The 22616-nt window shown below is 39.3% G+C and overlaps 2 protein-coding genes across 2 annotated transcripts; one reads left to right on the top strand and one right to left on the bottom strand.

Annotated features, from left to right (window-relative positions):
* Nucleotides 1-1404: 1404 nt before the first annotated feature.
* Nucleotides 1405-17841, top strand: fxr1 (FMR1 autosomal homolog 1). Its single transcript, XM_074635083.1, is given in 19 exon segments — nucleotides 1405-1551; nucleotides 4815-4867; nucleotides 4986-5079; nucleotides 5181-5252; nucleotides 5569-5717; nucleotides 7190-7283; nucleotides 7493-7609; nucleotides 8657-8827; nucleotides 9161-9239; nucleotides 10116-10225; nucleotides 10369-10455; nucleotides 12813-12917; nucleotides 12920-13088; nucleotides 13256-13349; nucleotides 13945-14069; nucleotides 14174-14380; nucleotides 14708-14785; nucleotides 15536-15621; nucleotides 15962-17841. Coding segments are annotated over 19 exon segments (2112 nt in total). The 5' UTR covers nucleotides 1405-1500; the 3' UTR covers nucleotides 16133-17841.
* Nucleotides 17842-18115: 274 nt separating this feature from the next.
* Nucleotides 18116-22393, bottom strand: dnajc19 (DnaJ (Hsp40) homolog, subfamily C, member 19). The gene is made up of 6 exons (XM_074635084.1): nucleotides 22245-22393; nucleotides 20411-20462; nucleotides 19548-19621; nucleotides 19325-19404; nucleotides 19046-19116; nucleotides 18116-18294 (listed from the first exon to the last, which is right to left on the bottom strand). Exons 1-6 carry the CDS (start codon nucleotides 22245-22247, stop codon nucleotides 18221-18223), a joined length of 354 nt encoding a protein of 117 aa, XP_074491185.1. The 5' UTR covers nucleotides 22248-22393; the 3' UTR covers nucleotides 18116-18220.
* Nucleotides 22394-22616: the final 223 nt, after the last annotated feature.

Below are 22616 nucleotides of genomic sequence, written 5' to 3'. Positions count from 1 at the left end.
AGAAATGAAAATACTCAAGTAAAGTACCTCAACATGTAATTTATGTAGGGTACTTGAGTAAATGTACACAGTTACTTTCCACCACTGCCTGTCTTTATTACACTCTCTCTTAAAGGGATAGGACAACCAAAATACAGAAAGAATACAGTCGGATGAGGATAAAGTTTGATTTTAATCAAGCTTTTTCCAGAGATTAATATTTGTATGGAGGTATAAGAGTTGGCAGTAAACACACCACTACTACTACCCCAGAGCAGTTACCTCTGCAGCCTTCAAACTCTCCTCTCCTGATGCTTCAAGGTGCACCTGTCATCCCGGCATCCTTTGCATATCCTGCTGGTTTACAAAGCACTAAACGGTTTAGGGCCAAAATACCTTTCTGATTTTCTGCTATGTTATGAACCATCCAGACCTCTCAGGTTCATCTGGATCAGGTCTGCTTAGTGTCCCCAGAGTCACAACTAAACATGCAGAAGCAGCGTTCAGTTTTTATGCTCCAAATATTTGGAACAAGCTCCCAGAAAACTGCAGGACCAACTCCAACTCTGAGTTCTTTAAATCAAAGCTTCAAACTTTCCTGTTTGCTGCTGCCTTTTATTAAACCAGATAATGATCTTATACTGCACAAGAGCTTTTACTCTTGTGTGTTATATTCTATTTTAGCTTCTATCCTAGATTTTTATTTCTAGCTTGTTTTTATTTTCTAATCTTTAATGTTTTTATAACTGTTTTAATTATGTCTTAATGTTCTTTTGCACTTTGTCGCAATGTTCTTGAATGTTTATGCAAAGCACTTTGAATTGCCCTGTTGCTGAAATGCGCTCTACCAATAAAGCTGCCTTGCCTTGCCTATAAGAGGAGTCACTATGGTGTATTGTAATTGATACATTGTTTTTCCATTTAATTTTGAATTTCTCTAATTTCTTTCTTTGTTTTTATAACTGTTTTAATTATGTCTTAATGTTCTTTTGTTTCAAATATTTTTTACTAGGAAGCATGTGCATGTCAGTGATACAGACTTCTGTGGGGTGTGTATCATGCCTCATTTTTGATATGTCTCAATAAAAACAGACAATACTAGGAACTATGGGCAAACAAAAATGGAGACAAGCAAATACAAAGAACATAAGTAGTTAAAGGAAAAAATAAATAAATAAATAAATAAAACACAGACAACACCCTAAAGCACACAAATCAGGGAGACATTGTCTTAATGTTCTTTTGCACTTTGTCGCAATGTTCTTGAATGTTTATGTAAAGCACTTGCTGAAATGTGCTCTACAAATAAAGCTGCCTTGCCTTACTACCCTAGAGCAGTTAACCTCTCCTGTTGTCAATTAAATGTAGTGGAGTAAAAGAGTACACTAAAGTCTTCCAAAACACCACAACCACTACCACTACAACATCTAGAGCAGTCACCTCTCCAGCCTTCAAACGCTCCTCTCTTCTCCTGATGCTTCAAGGAGCACCTGTCATCCCGGCATCCTTTGCGTGTCCAATATGGAGGAACTGGTGGTGGAGGTCCGTGGCTCCAACGGGGCATTTTACAAGGTAAATACTCTCAAATACGTATCAATCCAGCCTCGAAACACACACATAGTCACTTTAAACTACGCAGTATATTGTTAGCTGAAAGCCTCAAGTAACCACGGCAACAGTTCCAGACTCTCTGTGAAGCCAGCAGCTGCTTTAGCCGTTAGCTCGCACTAGCATTGCTAGGCAACGTTAGCTCGCTAAAGCTAGCATCGCTCGCTAGCTTTACACCAATTTGTCACCTTATATCGACCTTTCTTTGTATTTATAGTGGACGAAACAACATATTATGTTAGGAATATCTAAAGCGCGTCTTATTAGTGGAATATATGATTGATAAATGCGTTTTTATTAAGTGCACGTGACGTAAAAGTTAGCTAACTTGCTAGCTAGGTGCATCAACTGTTGACGTCACAAGATGTGGTGCTCAAGTAAATATCTGCTGCTGATTGTGACTCTATATGTCATGTATTTGAGTTATTAGAGCTGTTGATGATCTATCTTATTAACATATGTATAGTATGTGATGTTTAGGAGGCACCGTGGCTCGTTATGACAGTGATTTTGAGCTCTATTATTTGATACTTCATCATGTTGAAGCTATTTTTTGTGTGTGTTCGTGTGAGCCAGCTGTTCCTTGTCAATCCTGACCAGCTGGCATGCCAGGAGAGGGGTCACTGATACCGTAGACTTAAAAGCTATTTCTAGACCTTGCTGTATGCAACAGTCCCTTCTCTTCTTCTCCTGTGCTTCCTCTCTCCTTCACTCGTCTCCCTCCTTTCCTTCTTTCATTTTTCCTTTCTAGCCTCACCTCAATTCCTCACATGACTCGTCCTGCACTAGTGTTTGATACTGTCCCACTGCTCACTGAATTTGTATATCCTCCTGAGACTCAGCCCATTGACTTATGTCCTCTGTAGTGGACATTTTGTCCACATGCATATCCTCCTACTCTTTTGACCTACTCTATCAAGTCCTGGTGTATTATAAAGAGGACATCTTAGGCTTTCCAGTGATATGGCATGTGTTTGTTTGTTTTTAATCAATTTGAATGTATTCTTGGTTTAATATCACTCTACAGCCATAATCTGTTCATTTTTTTTGTCTTTATACACTGAAATAGTCCTGTAGTCCACTACAGTGGACAATGCAAATACAGTTTAACAAGCCCTAAATTGTTAAGATTTTTTTTTAACCCTAAATAGGAAGGAAATCACAAAATGTTTTTATTGGAAGACACTTGTTTTTAACTCGGTTCCCAGGAGGATATTACCTGCAAAGTGTCATTTTAAGACGTAATAGTATAGGTTTAAGAGATGGACCAAAGAATCTGTGTCTTCAGTTTGAAAATGACTAAACCCTATGTACTAATCCAAAATGATATGGCAAATCATTTCCATCAAATAAGTAATACATACCTTGGTGGTGAAACCAAGGTGTTATTGGGACAAAATGTGTTTTAAAATAAATTGGTAAAATGTTGGGAATGACATTTTTAGAAATTAAAGTATGCTTACATGTGACATTTTGGACACTTTGTAGGACACCTATGGCCACTACATGCGATTTAAAGGAGCTAAAAACAAGTGGCACGCCACCTGAGCAAACTAATAATCCTGCTATAATCCCCATAATATATATAACTGTTGTTAACTGACTGCTCTAGCCAATGGTGGAAGAAGTATTTCAATCCTTTATTCAAGAAAAAAGTAGCAATATTACTATATACTGTGAAAATACTCCATTACAAGTAGTCCTTCATTCAAAATATTACATAACTAAATCATGTATTATCAGCAAAATATACTTGAAGCATTTGGAAGTAATACACATTATGCGGAGGAATGACCCCTGTTTTATTATTATAAAATATATTACTTGTGTATTATTAATGATTCATGTATTTGTAAGGTGAATTTTAATTGGTTGAGAGGGAGCTAATTTTAATTATTCCATATTCTAGGCCTATATATTATATCACTGGATTATAATTAGGCTACTGCTAAACGGACTCCTTTCTTTCTTTTATTTTCCTTTCTAGCCTCACCTCAATTCCTCACAGAGGAATGCACTACTGTTTGACACTGTGTCCCACTGCTTTTCCTCTGTTAACCCAACCCTGGTTTCATGACTCATTTGGTCCACTTCCCTCCCTCCCTTGTCAGACTGAATCTTGAGTTTTATGTCTGTGTGATTCTGTTTGTTTTAAAATGTAATGTAATTGAAACCCCACCTTCAAACAAGATGAGCAGGTGGCTTAAATTGCCTAAAAGCTTATCATCACTTTGAAAATGTTCAATTCTGGTGTGTGTTTATGGCCTGTCAATAAGCTTATTTACAGCTAGGTTTGAATTGTTTATGATATACAAAAGACATTGGAAAACAATTCATACACTCAATTAGAACTGCAGCTAATGTTTTTTATTATTATTGATTAATTCGCAGATTATTCATTATTTTTTTCTTTTACAAAGTAGTTCATCAGATCTCTCAAATTGTATGTTTAATTTGACCAAGTTTGTCCAAAACACAAAGATATTCAGTTAACTATCATACATGGCAAATAATAGTGAGAAATCCTCACATTTGAGAAGCTGCAACCAGAGAATATTTGGCGTATTTTCATGAAAACTACCAATCATTAATAATAATAACTAGCCTAATTGTTTCAGCACTACACTCAACATCTATTGCACATTCGAAATACTGTTGATGACAAATTGACATAATGGCTTTTAAAGCTTAATTTCAAATTTAAAAAAAAAAAAAATTCCTATTTTCTTCTTGTGGTCTCTAGTCACACACACACACACACACACACACACACACACACACACAGATGCTATAGGTGTTATTTGCCCTTATTTTAAGATGTCTGCTGCTGAGACTAATGTTGACAATAAAATACAGTGGGGTTGAATGGAGTTTTGTTTGATTCCCAAAATCATTGAAAAGTGACATGAAAACTGTCTGTTACTCTCGATAATCAGCAGAACTGGCTGTGAATAGTCTTAGTTGTGAACTATTGTCTGCCTTGGCCAAAACTTATATGCACACTGACAAACAAGTTAGATTAAAGGCAAAAAAATATATGTATTCATGTGCACTTTACATTGCACATCTCAAGCTTGTAATTGAGCTGTCAATGCCTTTTTAATATATATTTTTTTATTTCCATCACAAAGGAGAGAACTCAATCAAAGTCAACTCTTTCTGCGCTGTACAGTCAGTGTAATATGTATTATGTGTTTACCCTGTCTGTGTCTCTGTCTGTCTTGCAGGGCGTTGTCAAAGACATCCACGATGACTCTCTCACCATTGCCTTTGAGGACAAGTGAGTCTCTCTTTCTCCTGTATTCCAGCTGTTTTCATAAAACATGTTAAGTTCAACATTTTAAGACAAATGTAGGACCATGTTTTAACAAGGTGAGAAATTACTATCTTATTTTCAGTTGGCAGCCAGAGCGCCAGGTGCCCTTCAGTGACGTCAGGATGCAACCAGCCGCTGACAGCAAGAAGGAGATCGGAGAGGGCGAGGAGGTGGAGGTGAGGAGGACACACATGTAGTCTTCTTTTTTTCTTTCCTTGTTTTCTTCCTTATCCCTTTGTTTGTATCTCACTCTGTTTCTGTCTTGATCTCCTGTCAGATCCTCTCCAGAGCCAACGATCAGGAGCCTTGTGGTTGGTGGCTGGCTAAAGTCCGCATGATGAAGGGATCTGTGAGTATTGTTCCTTATGAAGACACACTTCTATACTATACACTCAATATTTACGTGCAAATGAATACTAACAGTATTAAAGTCTTACTGATATTCTATTGCAGCAGTATTTTCATTCTGCCAAAGTGACCAATTTTGCAGCTATCATTCTATAATACCATGTAACTAGCAGAGCGTTGAGTGAAGAATGTGGCTAAAATACAGTGCTATTTGAAAACCTAGTTTTCACTGTTGCCACAATTGCTATATACAGCATATACTAAAATGAATTAATGTTGGTTTCTTTATTTTACACACTGCCTGTCTGTCTTTTCAGTTCTATGTGATCGAGTATGCAGCCTGCGACGCGACCTACAATGAAATAGTGACCTTTGACCGTCTGCGTCCAGTCAACAGTAACAAGGCCATCACCAAGAACTCCTTCCACAAGTGCACTGTCCCTGTTCCTCAGGATCTACAAGAAGCGTATGTACAGCAGCTTTACACTAACAACAGTAGGGACGGATAAATCTTAAATTCACATGCCTGTTCTCTTCATAATTCATTCATTCCCTGATCTGGAGAAGGTTGTCCACGCTTTTATCTCATCACGTCTTGACTATTGCAACTCCCTGTACACATGTCTTTTCCAAAAGTCTCTCAAAATCATTCAAAATGCTGCAGCTCGGCTCTTAACTGGCTCTAAGAAATGTGACCATATTACACCTATTTTAGCTTCTTTACATTGTTGACCCGTGTCTTCTAGAATCATTTTTAAACAAAGAACTAGCGGTGACGAAGGCCGCCCATTGAGTCTCCTCACGTGGCCTTCGTCTTGGCCAAATAGTTGCACTCGAACACACCGCAAAGACTACAGCCGACGTCCAACTACCAAGTATGTGCGGCGCTTGCGTGAGATAAAATAACTCTTCACACCAGCAGGTTGCGGTAGTCTGTATTTGTCATACAAAAAGGGAAACCGGATGACCGAGGACTGCGGATAATACAAGCTGTTGTAATCATACGTACAAGAAACAAAGCGGCCTCTGTCGACCATTTTCACACCACTCTCACTCACAACTTAGTTTCATTCCAGATGGCCATGTCGTAGTGAAAACATCATGGTACTGAAATGATCTGATGAGATGAAGATGAAAAATGAGAAGAGCCTTCTGTGTTGTTCCTCTTGACATCACTCGTTGCCTTGCTTTCCTCACTTTCGTTTTTCTTCTTATGCACTGATTCGTTTAAGCTGAACCACCAATCGGAGTGATTTCTCTCACCAACGGGCGCCGCCGCCGATTAAACATGCTGAATCGGCCGGAAAAACTCAGGCCAGGGCAGACTAGAGCCGACGGACGCTCACCAACGACCCCAAACTGTCTGACAGCCGACCGTCGGCTGGTGTGTCAGGGTCTTTAGAGCCCCCAGGCTTTGGAACGCACTGTCTGAGGAGCTGAAACAGTGCCCCATTTTAAATCACTCCTCAAAATACACTTTTACAGAGCTTCTTTTAATTCCTGATTCTGATGCTTTTATATGTGTTTATTTTGGTTCTAACTTATTTTTGTCTTTTTGTTTTTTAAATTACTTTTATTGTTTTTGTATTCCTATTCGTAATCGCCCCTGTAATATTTGCTTTGCTGCCTGACACTTTGTCTTGTTGCCCCATGACTTTTGATGGTTTTGTTCTGCTATATGTACAGCAATTTGTAACTCTGTTTTTAAAAAGTGCTATATAAATAAAGTTATTATTAATTTTACTATTATTATAATTATAATAACATGCATATATACAGTAGATTATTTATTGTAGGGGTTACACATGGCCTGTGCTTTGAGAGCTTTGCAATTCTCTTAAAGATTTCTCCAATCCCCTGTCAGCTGTATGTCAGATGTAAGGGTCAACCATTTGTTTACAGTAAATATTAAAGTCATACATTTTTCTCATATTACAGGTGCCAGGGTGAGAACGCCCATAAGGACTTTAAGAAAGCCGTGGGAGCCTGTCGCATCTCGTACTGCCCTGAGACCAGCCAACTACTGATTATGGTAACTGGCTCGTCATAATCCTGTGCATCTACACTACTACATGATATGTCGCAACTTTGTCCTGCTCATGTTTTTACAGCGGATGACTCAGCTATTCCTCTAGTCATCATCAACAAGGAAGCAGCTCAACATATGTTAAATCTTTCTTTTATTTCCTCTGTGTGTGTGTGTGTGTGTGTGTGTGTGTGTGTGTGTGTGTGTGTGTATAGTCCTACAATGAGTCGACAGTGAAGCGTGTGTCCTTGCTGAGTGACATGCACCTGCGCAGCATCAGGACCAAGCTGCTGCTGATGTCACGCAACCATGAGGCCACAAAACACCTGGAGGTCAGTTGGTTTAGTCACTGTTGTAACCTGGAGGTCACATAGGCAGCTGAGTAGCCTAGGAGGAGGGATGGGTGGTAACTTTGACCTGCTAATTTAAAAGTCAGTTGGTCACCATGGTTACATGATGGGCAGTTAGTAAACATATGACCATACCATATGAGGTTATGGTGTTAAACATTTTATATGAGCACTTATGGTGTGAAGTAATGGTAAATGAGTTGGTAGGAAAGAATTAGGGCGGTCCCGAATACCATTTTTGGGGCTTCGAAGCTCAAACTTTTGGTCATTATTTACTTATATTTTACTTTTCTTAGCTATTATATTCAAATGGGAGATGAGGACAAAAATCGTACTTCAAGGATTTTCCTTTTTATTGAAACAAAAACGACTACAAAATGTGCAATAATCACATCAAATAAATTACAGCAATAACCCATAAAACAAATTTGCTCATATGTAGACCTATAAACACTAATGAATAGATCAATAGACTTTAGCCTATGCCGGCATATAAAATAAAAGACCTGGCTTTGTTGAGACTGTCTTGTCTATCGACCTCCTGAGCTCCGTTTTAGTTCCCAGGATAGTGCCACACCTACAGACAACAAACAGCGCTATACGTCTGAGAATAACTAATAACAATTAATGTTGATGCATAATGAATAATGTGGGATTACTATTCCTTATTTCATGGGCTCATTTGGGATTTTTGAGATAATACATATATAATAATGAAAACAAAACAAAAAACGCTGAACAGTTGATTCTTCGAAGCATTTGGGTCAGCCTTATAAAGAATATTCTGATGGAAAGGCAACAGTATGCGATATGGGCACTTTACTCTTCTTTTCACCATAAAATTCTGTCAAGCCAGCTTTTTTTTAAGCTGAATAACATTTTTGACACTTTGAATTATTTTCTGAATTTCTTATAACTTTTAATATCTGTCAGTTTTGGCTATACAAATTAAGTTCAAGGATTGTGAATTAATTAAAACTAAAAGAAAGAACTAATAACAAATCAAACTTTGCTCTTGTGTTTGGGCAGAGCTCCAGGCAGCTGGTGTCGTCCTTCCAGGAGGAGTTTGTGGTGAGAGCGGATCTGATGGGCCTGGCCATCGGCAGCCACGGCAGCAACATTCAGCAAGCACGGAAAGTTCCAGGTGTCTCTGCCATCGACCTGGATGAGGAGACCGGCACTTTCAGGATCTATGGAGAGGTACGGTGTTGTGTGCTTGAGTGGCATGAGAGGGATGAGTGTTACAATGATGGGGAAAAGGAATGAATGAACAGACATCTCTTATATAACGACACATGTTGAGAGTAACAGAGTGGACATATTTAAACCTGTGTATATACTGAAACAAGTGTGTGGGAGAGTGTTCATGTTGCATTCTTATCATATCACCATCGTTATTTGTTGATATTTTTTGTGGATATGAGCATTATCTTGTTATGATTAAATAACTGTATTTGTATGTAGAACATACAGATGCTGTGCATCTGTATGTTGAACGTATAACATCGAAAGTAACCCTGTGTTGTCTCTCAGACAGCGGAGGCAGTGAAGAAGGCCAGGAACTTCCTGGAGTTTCTGGAGGACTCTGTCGATGTGCCCAGGGCTCTTGTTGGTACGTAGTAGGGATGTCTCAGTATGGAAATTTTCCCACTGGTGAATAAACTTGTGACAACAAAGGTGTTACCGATTACACCGGGCATTTTACAATAAAAGATGAGGCTCAATATATGCAGAGTGTTACTTTGATCATTAACGTCGGGTGGCTGGCCTCTCCAGTCGAGCTTTCGCTGTGGGGCAGCAGGTTTTCAACCGGCGCCGGTCCGCCACGCACAGCGGCTGTGACCGCTCTGTCCTCTGCACAGCGATTGCCTCACTAATGTTATGGTTCCCTTGTAGCACTGGGTTAAAATCCGAAATATTGCCAAATAGGCGCTTTTTTCGCTTTGACACCAAATCCTCCGCCATCGTCTTGTCTGTCAACTCTCTCTCGTCCCGTGTGTGAACTATGACTCCTACTGTTTGCTGAGACTCTGCACGGAGCAGACACTTTCACTTTCAGTTTGAAGCATCTGTCGTCCGACTGTGTATTGATAACACGGCGCTGATACGTGAAAATAAACTAAATGGGTTTCTCTCTATAAGAAAATCAAACCAACAGTGTAATGTAATTGGTGTACGCCCAAACAACATGTAACACCGGGTACGACTAGCGCGGTAAGCCTAGTGTGTAGACACACATTTACTCCCTGAGCTGGAAATCCCCGAAACTTGTGTTTACTAGGAGCAGTCATGGGGCAGACAAGGGGCCACATTGCAAGACAGTCATCTAATATTCATTACAATATCTGTGCAACTCCCTCATATACCATAGTTATTTACTCCATTATGAAGTGATCTCAGTTTCGTTAGTTCATCATCTCTTTGACTTACAGCTGTGTTTCATCATTACTAATCACCCTCTCACCTTTTCCCTGCTCTGTGTCACTAGGCAAAGTGATCGGTAAGAACGGTAAGGTCATCCAGGAGATTGTGGACAAGTCCGGTGTGGTGAGAGTCAGGATAGAAGGAGACAATGACAACAAGCAGCCCCGACAGGAGGTAAGCCTGCTTCTGCCACATCTGTACTGCTACTGATAAAGCTGCTTGTAACTGATAAGTGTCACCAATTCTGTTTACGCTACACAAATAATGTCAGTCCCATACTAACATGTGTGTGGCAATTTTGTGTTTTGTCGACACAGGGAATGGTCCCATTCACCTTTGTCGGTACTAAGGAGAGCATTGGCAATGTTCAGGTCTTGCTGGAGTACCACATCTCTTACCTCAATGTAAGGATACCTTTATATGTGTGTGTGTGTGTGTGTGTGTGTGTGTGTGTGTGTGTGTGTGTGTGTGTGTGCTGAATAACGAAAAAGGGGCTTGCATTTGATGCATGTTTGTGTATGTTTTTGCCAATTATTTGCTTTCACTCAATGCCACTGCCTCTTAATGCATCTTCTGGCCAACCAACCAATGTTTCAATCACTTGGCACTGGCTGCATGAAGTGGCACAATGGACACATCATTTCCATACATAAGGCATTCCTAACTGGCATTTACTTGGCCATCAGCATGTCTATAGCGCTTCATACGCTTTGCTAAAGTCTAAAGAGTAACGGGGCTTTGCTTTTGTGCTGTGCAGGTACTTAAATATGTAAAACCAATCAGTAATTATAAATTATTTTAATATGAATAACAAACACCTAAGGATGTCTCATACAAAATGTAAAAAATACTCACTATATGTTTGTATGTAGTAAATACAAGGATTATCAAGGTTCTCCACACAGTAGCATTTTATCGTGTAAAGAGCACCTTTTCTAACATCATAAATATTTTACACACTTCTGAAATGCAATACTTAAATTTGTGGAGGAAGAGCAGAAGCGTGAAAAGATGAATCACAGCTTTAAGGCAGTTACAACGGTGTCGGGAAACGGTAGTGGGGTTTTACGCTTTCTGGTGTCACCGGTGGCCCAACCGTAAAACGTACTGCGGAAGAGACAAAGATGGGGACAAACCATGGATGTATAAAAAGAACTGGATACTGCGTTGAAGGCGGGCTCCCATTCATTCCTATGAGAGCTGCTCGGTGGCGCATGAAGCCAAAATGCCTCGACTGCCGAGTGATAAAGTACCCGGATCATCCGGCGATCTTCCGCATCCATTGGGCCCATACAGAAGGCTCAGTAGCGTTTCCTTTAACCCAGCCCTCTGTCCAGCCTCGGTCTGGGGCTCATTCACATGAACGGAGGAAGGGAAATAACTCTGGATTCGGCTATTAATGCATTTTACAACTTTTTAGGGTCTAATGATTCAAGTGTTCATACTGGGAAGTTGATTTACCCTAAAGAAAATTATCCGCTGAGTTACAGACGTCTCTTTCCCAATTTAAAGTCTATGGGGGAAAAACTCTTTTTGGGCCCAATGGCATCTCGTGACGGACACGGAAGTTATAGTACCACCGTTTGGGCCACTACGAAAATTTGCATCAAAGTCCGGCGCTCTTCCTGGGGGCCTGGGACAAACGCCAATCGCGCTCTCTGTCTCTCACGTGTGCGCTCACCCTGCAAATGTAAAAAAGAAAAAGGTAACACAAAGTCTACGGATATTACAGTAAAAAAAACATTTGGTTTATGAATTGAATGCATGTGATGTGAATAAATCAATGGATATGTATAAGTTACAAATGTTATTTTTAATAAAATGTGAGCTCATTTATAATTTAATAATTTCCGTGGTGTTTTATTTATGCCACGCATCACTTTTAATCTTGGAAATAATTTGTATTGTAGAAGAAAAAAAGCCTAATTGGGACGGCCAACATTTACTTTGGGATGGTTTAAATTGTATTTCGGGACGATTTGGGACGGTGGTGAAAGAAGTTAAGTTCGAGCCCTGTTTTGCAGCGTCAGAAAAACAACAGATCTTTTTTGAGTTTATTCTGTTTTGAGGCTCACAGCTCAGTCAGTCACAGTTTGATGGAGATGTTTGAGGGAGAAATCCACTGCACAAGCAGAGGAGTGCAAGGAGCTGAAGTTACTTTGAAGAAAATATCCTCCCAGACATTGACTTGAAGTTTTAAATACTGACCAGCTGGTCATATAGTTTATTACCACCTCTAGTAAACAATTTCCTGGCGGGAATACCTGAGTATTATTTTTATATTTTCAGTGTTAATTGTGAATGCCATACAAATGTATGATAATCTTCATGGATAATCACTTTGCTGTTCTGCGGTGTGAATTTCACTGTGTACGTTTTGCACTTTGTATGTACGTATGTGTTTGTCCTGTTTTGTGCATGTTCTGTGCTGTGGTGGTGCTTTGTGTGTGTTTGTTTTGCACGGTGTGTGTGTAGGACATGGTGGAGCTGCTTGCAGAAGGCCAGCAGCTAGAGGAACAGCTGAGGCAGACTGTGGATTATACACAGGGAAGCAGCCTAGCAAGATTCAGAATAAGCAGCACAAGGCACAATGAATGTGATGTGTGTATGATGATTATGCATGTGTATGCAGCGATGACCCCTTCATAAGAAACAATATATTTCTCAGACATTTTCTGTCTTCTGTTTCTTGCTTTTCCTTTTGTCTCGTTTTCTTTCTCGTTATTCTCACCGTTTCCCCTTATTTCTTTTTCCCCTCTAGGAAGTTGAGCAGCTTCGTCTGGAGAGGATGCAGATTGATGAACAGTTACGTCAGATCACCCAGAGTCACCGCCCCGGAGAGAGAGAGGAGAGAGAGGAGAGAGAGGAGAGAGAGGAGAGAGAGGGGAAAGAGGGGAAAGAGGGGAAAGAGGAGAAAGAGGAGGAGGGCATAATACAGATGGCAGTGCCAATGCCTCCTCGTCCTCTCTACATGGCAGTCGCTCCTACAACAGTCGAGGTCGCGGGCGCAGAGGCCACGGCCACAGCTCTGGACATGGTAGGCACCTTTAAACTCAAATATTCAACAAAAAATAATCAGCTTACTTGCTGCAAGATACTGCGGTGTTTAAAAGTTGTGGACGAAATGTGCCATTTGCGCAAGAAATCCTAATCTTTCCTAACCTTTCTGTGTGGTGGTCTCTCTCTTGTGCTTGATTCTTCCAGGCACCAACTCAGAGCAGTCCAATGCCTCTGAGACAGATTCAGAGCGCAGGGATGAGCTCAGTGACTGGTCCCTTGCTGGAGAAGATCAGGACAGGTGAGTTTTAACAAACCCAAATATGTACAAAAGCGTCATGTGTGAACTTCACAAAGATGCTCACCGATGCCTCGCAGACACATTCCAGATATCTAGCATGCTAAATATCTGGACCTGTCGGGGACTCAGGCCACGAACTACAGCCAATGAGAGCGCGAGACATGGGTTGAGGGGAAACCTGGGGGAGGAGCCTGTAACAATAGGAACTTACTGTATGTGTTGCATTTGCAACACGGGGCAAAGTTGTTGTTGCACCTAAAGGAATAAATAGTAAAATTGATGTGTGGAAACCGGTGGGCTATTTTGTAAATTTGCCAACGACAATATCAGCAATGTGTCTCGCGTATGGTATCACGTCATTTACCAAGTATCACTCGCGTGTGTTTTCGTGGCAAAATGTAGTTTGGACTTCATCAGGGATTTCTCCTGGTGAAAGATCTTGTAGTGTGACCCCCTGTCACCCGTCAGTCATGTAGTGTGAAAACCACGACGACTTAAAAAACTACTGCGATCTTAACACTTTGAAAGTCATCTAGTGTGAACTTAGCTTAACATGCACATACACATTTTTATCGATTGACTTACTGACTTACAGGGAGAGGGAGAGAGGCCAGCGACCACAGAGAGATGGCCGCAGGAGGCCCGGACCCGGCAGAGGTCGAGGAGGGCCCGGAGGATGGGGGAGAGGAGGAAGAGGAGGGTACAACAACAGCAGTTCTGGTAAAATTCACTCCTCGAGGAAGCATTCATCTGGTAAAAGTCTCGTCATATGGTAGTTTGAGTCTAGATATAACGTATTTTCTGTGAATCTGACTTGGCAGCAGGACCTCGGGACAACGAGGACAACAACGCCTATGGAGCCGCAGAGACAAACACAGAGACAGACCAGACAGCTGATACAGATGCTAGCGAGTCCAACTTGCCCGCAAACCGCCGCAGAAGATCCCGACGGCGCAGAACAGACGAAGACACCACGCTGATGGATGGCATGAGCGAGTCGGACAACGCCTCAATGAGTGAAAATGGAATAGGTAGGGTAGTCGTGTTATTTGGAAAGATCATTTGACAAGACTTCTTCATGCGCACACAAACTCAAACAGTGTATACATGTAAAACATTGTTGTCAGAGTACATTAATCACAAGTGCTTTAGCAGAATATCTTTGTAAAAAAGTCTGTCATACACTTCTTAGCTAAAAACAGCACTGTTAGCTCTGTCGGAGCTGTGCAGAATGTGCAGCAGTGCATCATTTCCCATTTGAAGTGTTAAAGGAGCCTGTGCAGTTCAAAGACGGGTCTCTGGTTTAAAGGCAATTTAAGCCCCAAATCCCTCTCTTTGTGATGACCTGACACCCTTAGATGACTCAGAAGTTAAACCTCAGCGTCGTAACCGTAGTCGACGTCGCCGCATCCGCCTGCCTGAGGAGAGGCAGCCAGGTAACCATGGCAACTGCCAGTAAACCCCTCCCCTGAACAGTCCTCCTAATGGCATGGCTAAAAGGTGGCACACAAGACCTGTTTTTTTTCTTCGTGTGACACCAACAACATACTAAACCAAAAAGTTGTTAAAATCATTTAGATCTCTTTAATTACGTGGTAATAGTGTGTTGTTTGCTTTTGATTGATTAACGATCGGATGTGGTTGGTTGACTGACTAGCCAAAACTGTCCACACGGGTTTGCCCTGCAAAGTGAAAGTATGCATTTCCCTTTTTTCTGTGGTGCAATACTCGTTCACTAACAACTAGGCTACAGCTTGTTTGTTTTCACGTTGTCAGGCTGTCAATTACACCGGTGGCATTCCTGGTTTGTGTGGTGTGTCATAAAAAGCCTGACTTTAACATTAACATAACTTTTCTGTGAAGTTGTGTTGGTTGTCAAGTATACGTGGCCTCCAGTAAGGCTAGTGCACTCAACAAGAATTACTGCTACTGTAATATTCTCAAAACTGTCAAACATGCTTGCGTTCCACAGCAGTTGACCAACAATGGGGCAAATGGGAAAAATTATTTTCTCCATTCCTCATTTACAACTTCTGCTAACTCTCCACATTTACTACTAAACTACAGGGTGTGTGAATATTGTGAATAAGTTAGATATGCTCAGTTTCACAACACTTGGCTTCTGTTATTCAAAGAAAACAATGTCATGATCAGTGGTTTTCTTTTCTGCTCTGTTTTCTGCACAGTGACGGTGGCTGACTACATATCCCGGGCTGAATCTCAGAGCAGACAGACGACCACCACTAAGGACACCAAGAAAAACAAGGATGTGGTTAGTACCTAAATGTCGTGTTAATAAAATGTTATCAAACATTTGAAACCGTTTAAAGGAAGAAAAAAGATTTTGATCAGATTTTGATGTAAAAATACTCTGATACCATTCATTTTTTTTTTACATATATTTGCCATATAACAGAGAGAAATGTACAATTAACACAGGGAGACGAGATTAAAACTGGGAAAATGTATTTTTCATTTCATGGGGACTTTAACCTGGATATTTTTCTACTTCTGAATGTACATGCTGCTTCATGAAATGTTTTTTTTTTCCTGGCTACTTCGTTTGAATACATTAAAATTGCATTATTTGTTCGTCCCACATTTTTGTTCAGGTTCAGGTGGACGCCATCGCTGAGGACAGCCCACCGTCTGCCCCGGCAACCACCAACGGTTCTAACAACGACCCGGGTGACAGCGAGTGCAGCAATGCCACCGGTGCTCCCGCTAAAGTCTCCTGCCACGGGGACTCTAACCCACAACCCGTTGTTAACGGACTCTCCTAGTCAGACCTGAGCAAAGGAAATGGTTTCAAATATTTGAAATTCTTTGGCTGCACTTGATTTAATCTCCCTGTCTCTGGAGCAGCCTTAAATGCGAAACATTTAAACACAACATGCACTGTTCCTTTTTTATTTTACTTTACAAGTATTTGAAACCTGTTCCACTGCAGAAGTTTTAGAGGTCTGAACTTCAACCTCCCCTTTACACAAGTGTTCTGTCCAACTATTCATTTTACTACAGTTTTTTTTTTTTTTTTTTACAATAGTTCTTCCTGTACGAGCTTGCCAAAGATAGTCGAACACACACAGACTTATAGACGTCTACTGTACTTTTCGGTCCACTCTTCATTGAGAGCTCAGGAAGAGGTCAGACCGAATGCAGTATTTATAAAATGCAGACAGGGATTCCACTCAAACCCATACTATGGTATGAATGCAGCAGTTCTTTTTTTTAAATCAGTGAAAATAATATCATAGCAGGATTTTAGAAAGAAACACGTCTGCCTTTTACCAGGCGGACTCAGAAAGATGCTTCCACAACCTTTTTCAGGATGTTTTGTGCATCTGAAGTAGTTTGTAAATTAAGTATTCTGCACGAGCAGTACCACAGTGCAGATAGGTTTGTTGGAAACCCAAGTATGTTTGACATACACGTGATCATCTGTTGTGCCTTGAGAGTAGATTCAACATGTCGTTGCCTGGCTCCACACACCATCTGGAATCGTTTCACTTACTTCTGTGTTACTCGGTCACCGTCGCCCACCACATATGTACCCTCACGGCACTGTAGGCAGGTGGAGACAAACACCGAAAGACCCTGAAAGGATTTCAGAGGCATATCTTTTTAAAATCAGGTGTCTATTCTTAATGTTTGTGGGGAAAATGAGTCCAGTTATCCTTTATATATATATATATATAAATATATATCTGTTGAGGAGTTTGACATTAGCTGCTTTCTGTTTTTTCAATATGCAACCACTTTGGTCATACAAGAAATGTAATTACAGCGTGTCTGGAAAAGAAACAAACAATAGAAGAGTTGTTTTCTTTGCACTGAAACATAACCTTTTTCTGTTTTAAAAAGTTGATTGTAGTTGAGTCTGGAAACCGGCCTGTTACCGTTCAGTGCTGGACAGAGATGTAGCCATCAGCGCTGGGTTTCCTGGAAACATCTCATTGCTAAACATCCGACACTTTTCCAGCTAAATCAAAGAGACTCGAAGCACGTTTGCAGTAATCTTGGAGATTAATATCCCCTTTTAAATGCCCCTTATTGCAAAAGTCCTGTTTTGATTACCCTGGTGTTGAGATGCTTCTGGAAAACCAAGCCCAGGTGACGATGATGTCATTTTCATGGTTCTTCCACAGACCGGCTGGCTGGAAACTGGCCACGACTGTTCCACTAAGGAAGGAGATTTATTTGGTTTATTTATTTAAAACATGTACAGTATTTAAAAGTAAAAAAAGCAAAAAACAAGAGAAGCTCTTTGTTTTCTTGACACTAAAATATGCGTTTACCGAGGGTTTTCTTTTGAGACAAATGACAATTTGGACTACTGAGAGTTGTGACATCCCCAAGTGTTTTTGTTGGGTCAACTACAGTACGTTTTGTTTTTTTAAAAAGGATCATTCTGGTTGGTTGATGTGCAATATGTTTTGTATGCAGGTAGTTCTTAAATAAACTTGATCTTCCATGTAGATCTAAAACTCAACGGTGTCTGGCTCTTGTTGTACACAAATTTTACAAATACAATGCAAAATGGTGATTTTTTTTTAATCCGTAAGAGTGAAGGTTCCCCAAAAGTGATTGAGAGAGTGCATGTGTCACGTTAAGACCGTTTTAAGACAGACTTTGAAAAAAAAAATGTGTATCTCTTAAAGTCTATCATTTAAAGTGTGTGCCTTGTGAAAAACACCTTAGAAACATTCCCTGAAAAGTACACAAAGTAAATCTAAAATACAACATAATAATGAGGGAGAATTCAGTTAACAATTTGTACATTATGATTTTATTTGAGAGTTAGAAAAGTCTGGTAATAGCTCAAGTCAAGTCAGTGCAACCTGCACGGATAAGAGCAGTGTGGAATCACGTCACGACTTCTTTGCCTGGCTATCCAGGAAATCCTTCGCCTCGTTTATCTTCGCTGCTAGGTAGGGAGATCCACCTGTGGCCCCCACACACACACACACACACACACACACACACACACACACACACACACAGTGTCCATGGTTATATTTCAGGAAAGTCAAAACTATGAATCTTCATTTTTGCGATGATGCTGCATGCATCACTTCCCCTTTTAGAACTGACTAAAACCTGTTCAAGAGTGTCGCCATTAAATTTACTTTTATTTCTAAAAGTTAACATTTACATACTGGCAAATAAAGTAATTTCAGTAACAAGTAGGGCGTGGTATCGTTGCTCGATACCTTTTAAAGGTATCGACTGAATTAACCCAGTACCAAGTAGTATCGAAACTTTGTACCTAGCTCTAGGAAAAAAAAGACCATTTGTATGGGTTTGCTCGCAACCAATCACCACCAGCGTTCTTTGATTTAATGCGACGTGTGATTGGCCCACTACCACAGCAACTACAACCCATACAGTCTGTGGTGCGGTGAAGTCTAGCGTGGTGTATTTGACGGAGTTGGCAGTTTGGTGTTCCACCAAAACGTTCGAAAGTATGGATATACAACACGCCTGTGGCATCTGTTAAAATAAATGTGTTGGAGGCATTTTACGCAACTGAATGCTTCCACTCACATGATGGGTATCGAATGAAGTAGAATAAAAAGAGGTATTAAATGGAAGTACTCAACTGGTATCGGTATCACTTTAAGAGTACTGGTATCGAAAAAAATTTAAACGATAAAAACTATATTGTAACCTATAGGAACTGATGCCTCACTCACCTCTATCTGGATGGTTCAGGACCATCAGTTTTCTATGTGCCTCTCTGATCTTGTTCCTGTTGGCTGTGGGACTGCAAGACAGAACGGTTGTACAACAGTGAATTGTTATCGTAATAATCAGTGTGAATAGTAGCGAATAGCAAATGATAGCCAGCAGCAAGACAGGTCAACATCCAGCATCCCTTAACTTGTATGCATAACCTTGGACGCACTGTAACATGTAACTGGTGGACTTAACTGAGGCCAAGTAGCGCTGGGTGATGGAAAGAATCCACATACCTGACACCTAAAACCAGAGATGCTTCTCTCTTGCTCATCTTTGGATCAAAGCCACCTCTGTAGTACCCTCCTCCAAAAGCCTGCAACGACACACACAGTTCACAGCTCAACATGACGGCGGGCCTGCTCACTGATCCGTACTTGCAACAACATGTAAGAGATCTCGGTGCTATCTAGCACGTATAGTTCCATTTGGAGATAAACTTATTGTGTGCATGTTTACCGTCTTGGGGAAACTCTGGAGGGCCTGTTTCATCTGAGGCTCCAGCTGCCTCATGGCCTGCATGGCATAGCGACCTGGGAGACAAAGGAGGGAAGCATGCATGATTATATCATCTGATTTTTGGTTTATATCTACTTTTTAACTCCGGATGGATATGTGGGTTGTAAATACACTTGTTCATATATTTAATTTGGGATGTAAATAAATCTGGGAGAGTTTATATATTATATTATATTATCATTCTATGATATATGAGTTATTAGAGGAGAAGCGAGAAAGGAGTAGGGAAATATAAGTTTTACTTCTACCTACTCCTTTTCAGACACTATTACTCTTGTTTTGTTTGTTATTATTTTGTATCTGTTTTTTATTTATTTTTATGTTCGAAATAAAGTCTTTCATTCATTCATATTATCTGTCAAGGTGAGTCACATAATTAGCTTCGGTTGTTTAACTTGTTTCAGAGCTTTTCTTCTCTGTGAAGCATTCTTTTTATTTTTTTTCTGAATTTTGTTAATACAACAACAATGACAATCCACTGCACAAACATGTTTGGACTGATAGAAAAAAAAAACAAGTGTACAAAAATAAGTATAAATAAATAAATAAGTACACACAAATAAACAAATAAAATAAAATATTCATAGTAAAAAAATAAATAAATAAAAAAGTATATATAAATAAATAAAATAAAATAAAATAAATAAACATAAATAATGAAGTGTCTGTGAAGCATTCTTATGTGGACTTCACTTCAGACAATGTCTGTCAACTTTGGACTAAATGCTCAAGTTTAACTTCTCCACATTATCTGTCAAGGTGAGTCACATATTTAGCAGTGTGCCAGTCGTTCCGTTGCTCACCTGCAAATCCAGCTGCAGCCAGAGCCAGTCCCACGGCCACCATGGAGCTGGCCTGGAGACAGACAGAGAGAGAGACATTAGGAAAAAAATCTTTACAAAAATTAAATGTAAACTCCAAGATTTTGATTCCCTCTCTGACCAAAAAAAATACAACATCTACTTGGCGAAAATAGTGTCATCGCCATAGAAGCTGCAGGATATGTCAGTGCATGTCACAGCCTAAGAGACAACCACAACAACAACAACACATAATAGATGTAACTCACACTCTGCCTTTTATTTACTCCTCTACTTCATGTTTTTTTTTTTTTTATTTATCCTTTGATATTGCAATATATTGTTATTAATTGTTTTTTATTTGTTTGTTTTATTGACACAACAAACATTAATTACTTCTTTGTTTTCTTCCATTTAACGGCGCTGATAAATGAGTGACACATTTAAAATATATTAAGCTGTAACACTGATTATCTTAAACATTGTAAATATTCACTAAACAAGCATAATTTGGCGGTGTTTTATTTGGACCTATTGTCTCCTAAGTACATGTATAAATTCATTAATGCATGTTTCTTTTTAAATATCTATATATTGTAATTTGCTTAATGAATTGTATATATATGTTTTTGTTTCGTTCTTTTTTTATTTTATTTATTATTGAATTGACGCTTCGGCAATATTGTTCACCTGACAGTCATGGCAATAAAGCAAATTGAACTGAATTGAAAATTGAGAAAGGTGCATATCCCAGCCTAAGAGACAACCACAACAACACATAATAGATGTAACTCACACTCTGCCTTTTATTTACACCTCTACTTCATGTTTTTTTTTTGGTTTTTACATTTATCCTTTGATATTGCAATATATTGTTATTAATTGATTTTTATTTGTTTTATTGACACAACAAACATGAATTACTTCTTTATTGTTTTCTTCCATTTACATGCATGTTCTTTTTAAATATCTATAAATTGTAATTTGCTTAATGAATTGTATATATATATGTTTTTATTTTGTTCTTTTTTTATTTTTATTTATTAATGAATTGAGCTTTGGCAATATTGTTCACCTGACAGTCATGCCAATAAAGCAAATTGAATTGAATGCCTTTCAATGTTCTCCCTTTCACTCTGCCTTTTATTTACTCCTCTACTTCATGTTTTTATTTTATTTTTTTACATTTATCCTTTATATTGCAATATATTGTTATTGTTTTTTATTTGTTTTATTGACACAACAAACAATAATTACTTCTTTATTGTTTTCTTCCATTTACATGCATGTTCTTTACATATATATATATATATATATATATATATATATATATATATATATGTAATTTGCTTAACGAATTGTATATATATGTTTTTATGTTTTTGTTTTCATTTTGTTCTTTTTTTAATTTTTATTTATTATTGAATTGACGCTTTGGCAATATTGTTCACCTGACAGTCATGATCAATAAAGCAAACTGAATTGAATTGAGATCATCCCAGACTATCACCCAGACTATCACCAGCTAATGAGAGCTGTCATACAATATAAACACACCACCAAGCTGTCGCACATTGTGAAACCTGAGCTATTAACGTTACTACTACTGATGATCTCTTCTCCCCACACTAAGGTTGGTTAGCTGGCTGAACAAAGCGGTAGGTTAGATCTAAGGTTATCTGGGTTTGTTTTGTAATGCACACTCCAGTGAAGCTAACGTTAGCTTAGCGCGTTTAGATTGGACGTTTTTAGCCTAGATAACTTTAATGCAGACTCCTGATCATGCACTCGTTTTGTAGGTAGTCGCTCCAGTTAGTAGTTAGTTAGTTAGACCTACCATGTCTGTGTGTTACGTTCCGTTTCTGTTAAAGATTAGGATCATAACTTTTGACCTCTCGGTGTTTTCGTTGCTCGGGCAGGCATGTGTGTGTTTGTGCCGGAAATTGTCGCGGAGAAACTGTCGTAAAGCGTTGACATCTGCTGCTGCTCCTCTCTCTCATCCAAAGCCCATTTGAGATTTCTTAAAGGGCTTTAATTTTGAAAATCTACATCAGAATGTCCTATAGTTTTTTCCCCCCAGGCCATCAGACTTTTAAATAGATAATTCATACGACACCTTCTCACACAAATATATATCTTATACTGTATATACTGTATATGTTCTTAATGTATATGTTATTAATATGCCTGTATATGTTATTAATATGTC

The sequence above is a fragment of the Sebastes fasciatus genome, chromosome 5, assembly GCF_043250625.1.
Source record: "Sebastes fasciatus isolate fSebFas1 chromosome 5, fSebFas1.pri, whole genome shotgun sequence".
NCBI classification, from domain to species: Eukaryota; Metazoa; Chordata; class Actinopteri; order Perciformes; family Sebastidae; genus Sebastes; species Sebastes fasciatus.
This window is presented reverse-complemented; position numbering and strand designations above follow the sequence as displayed.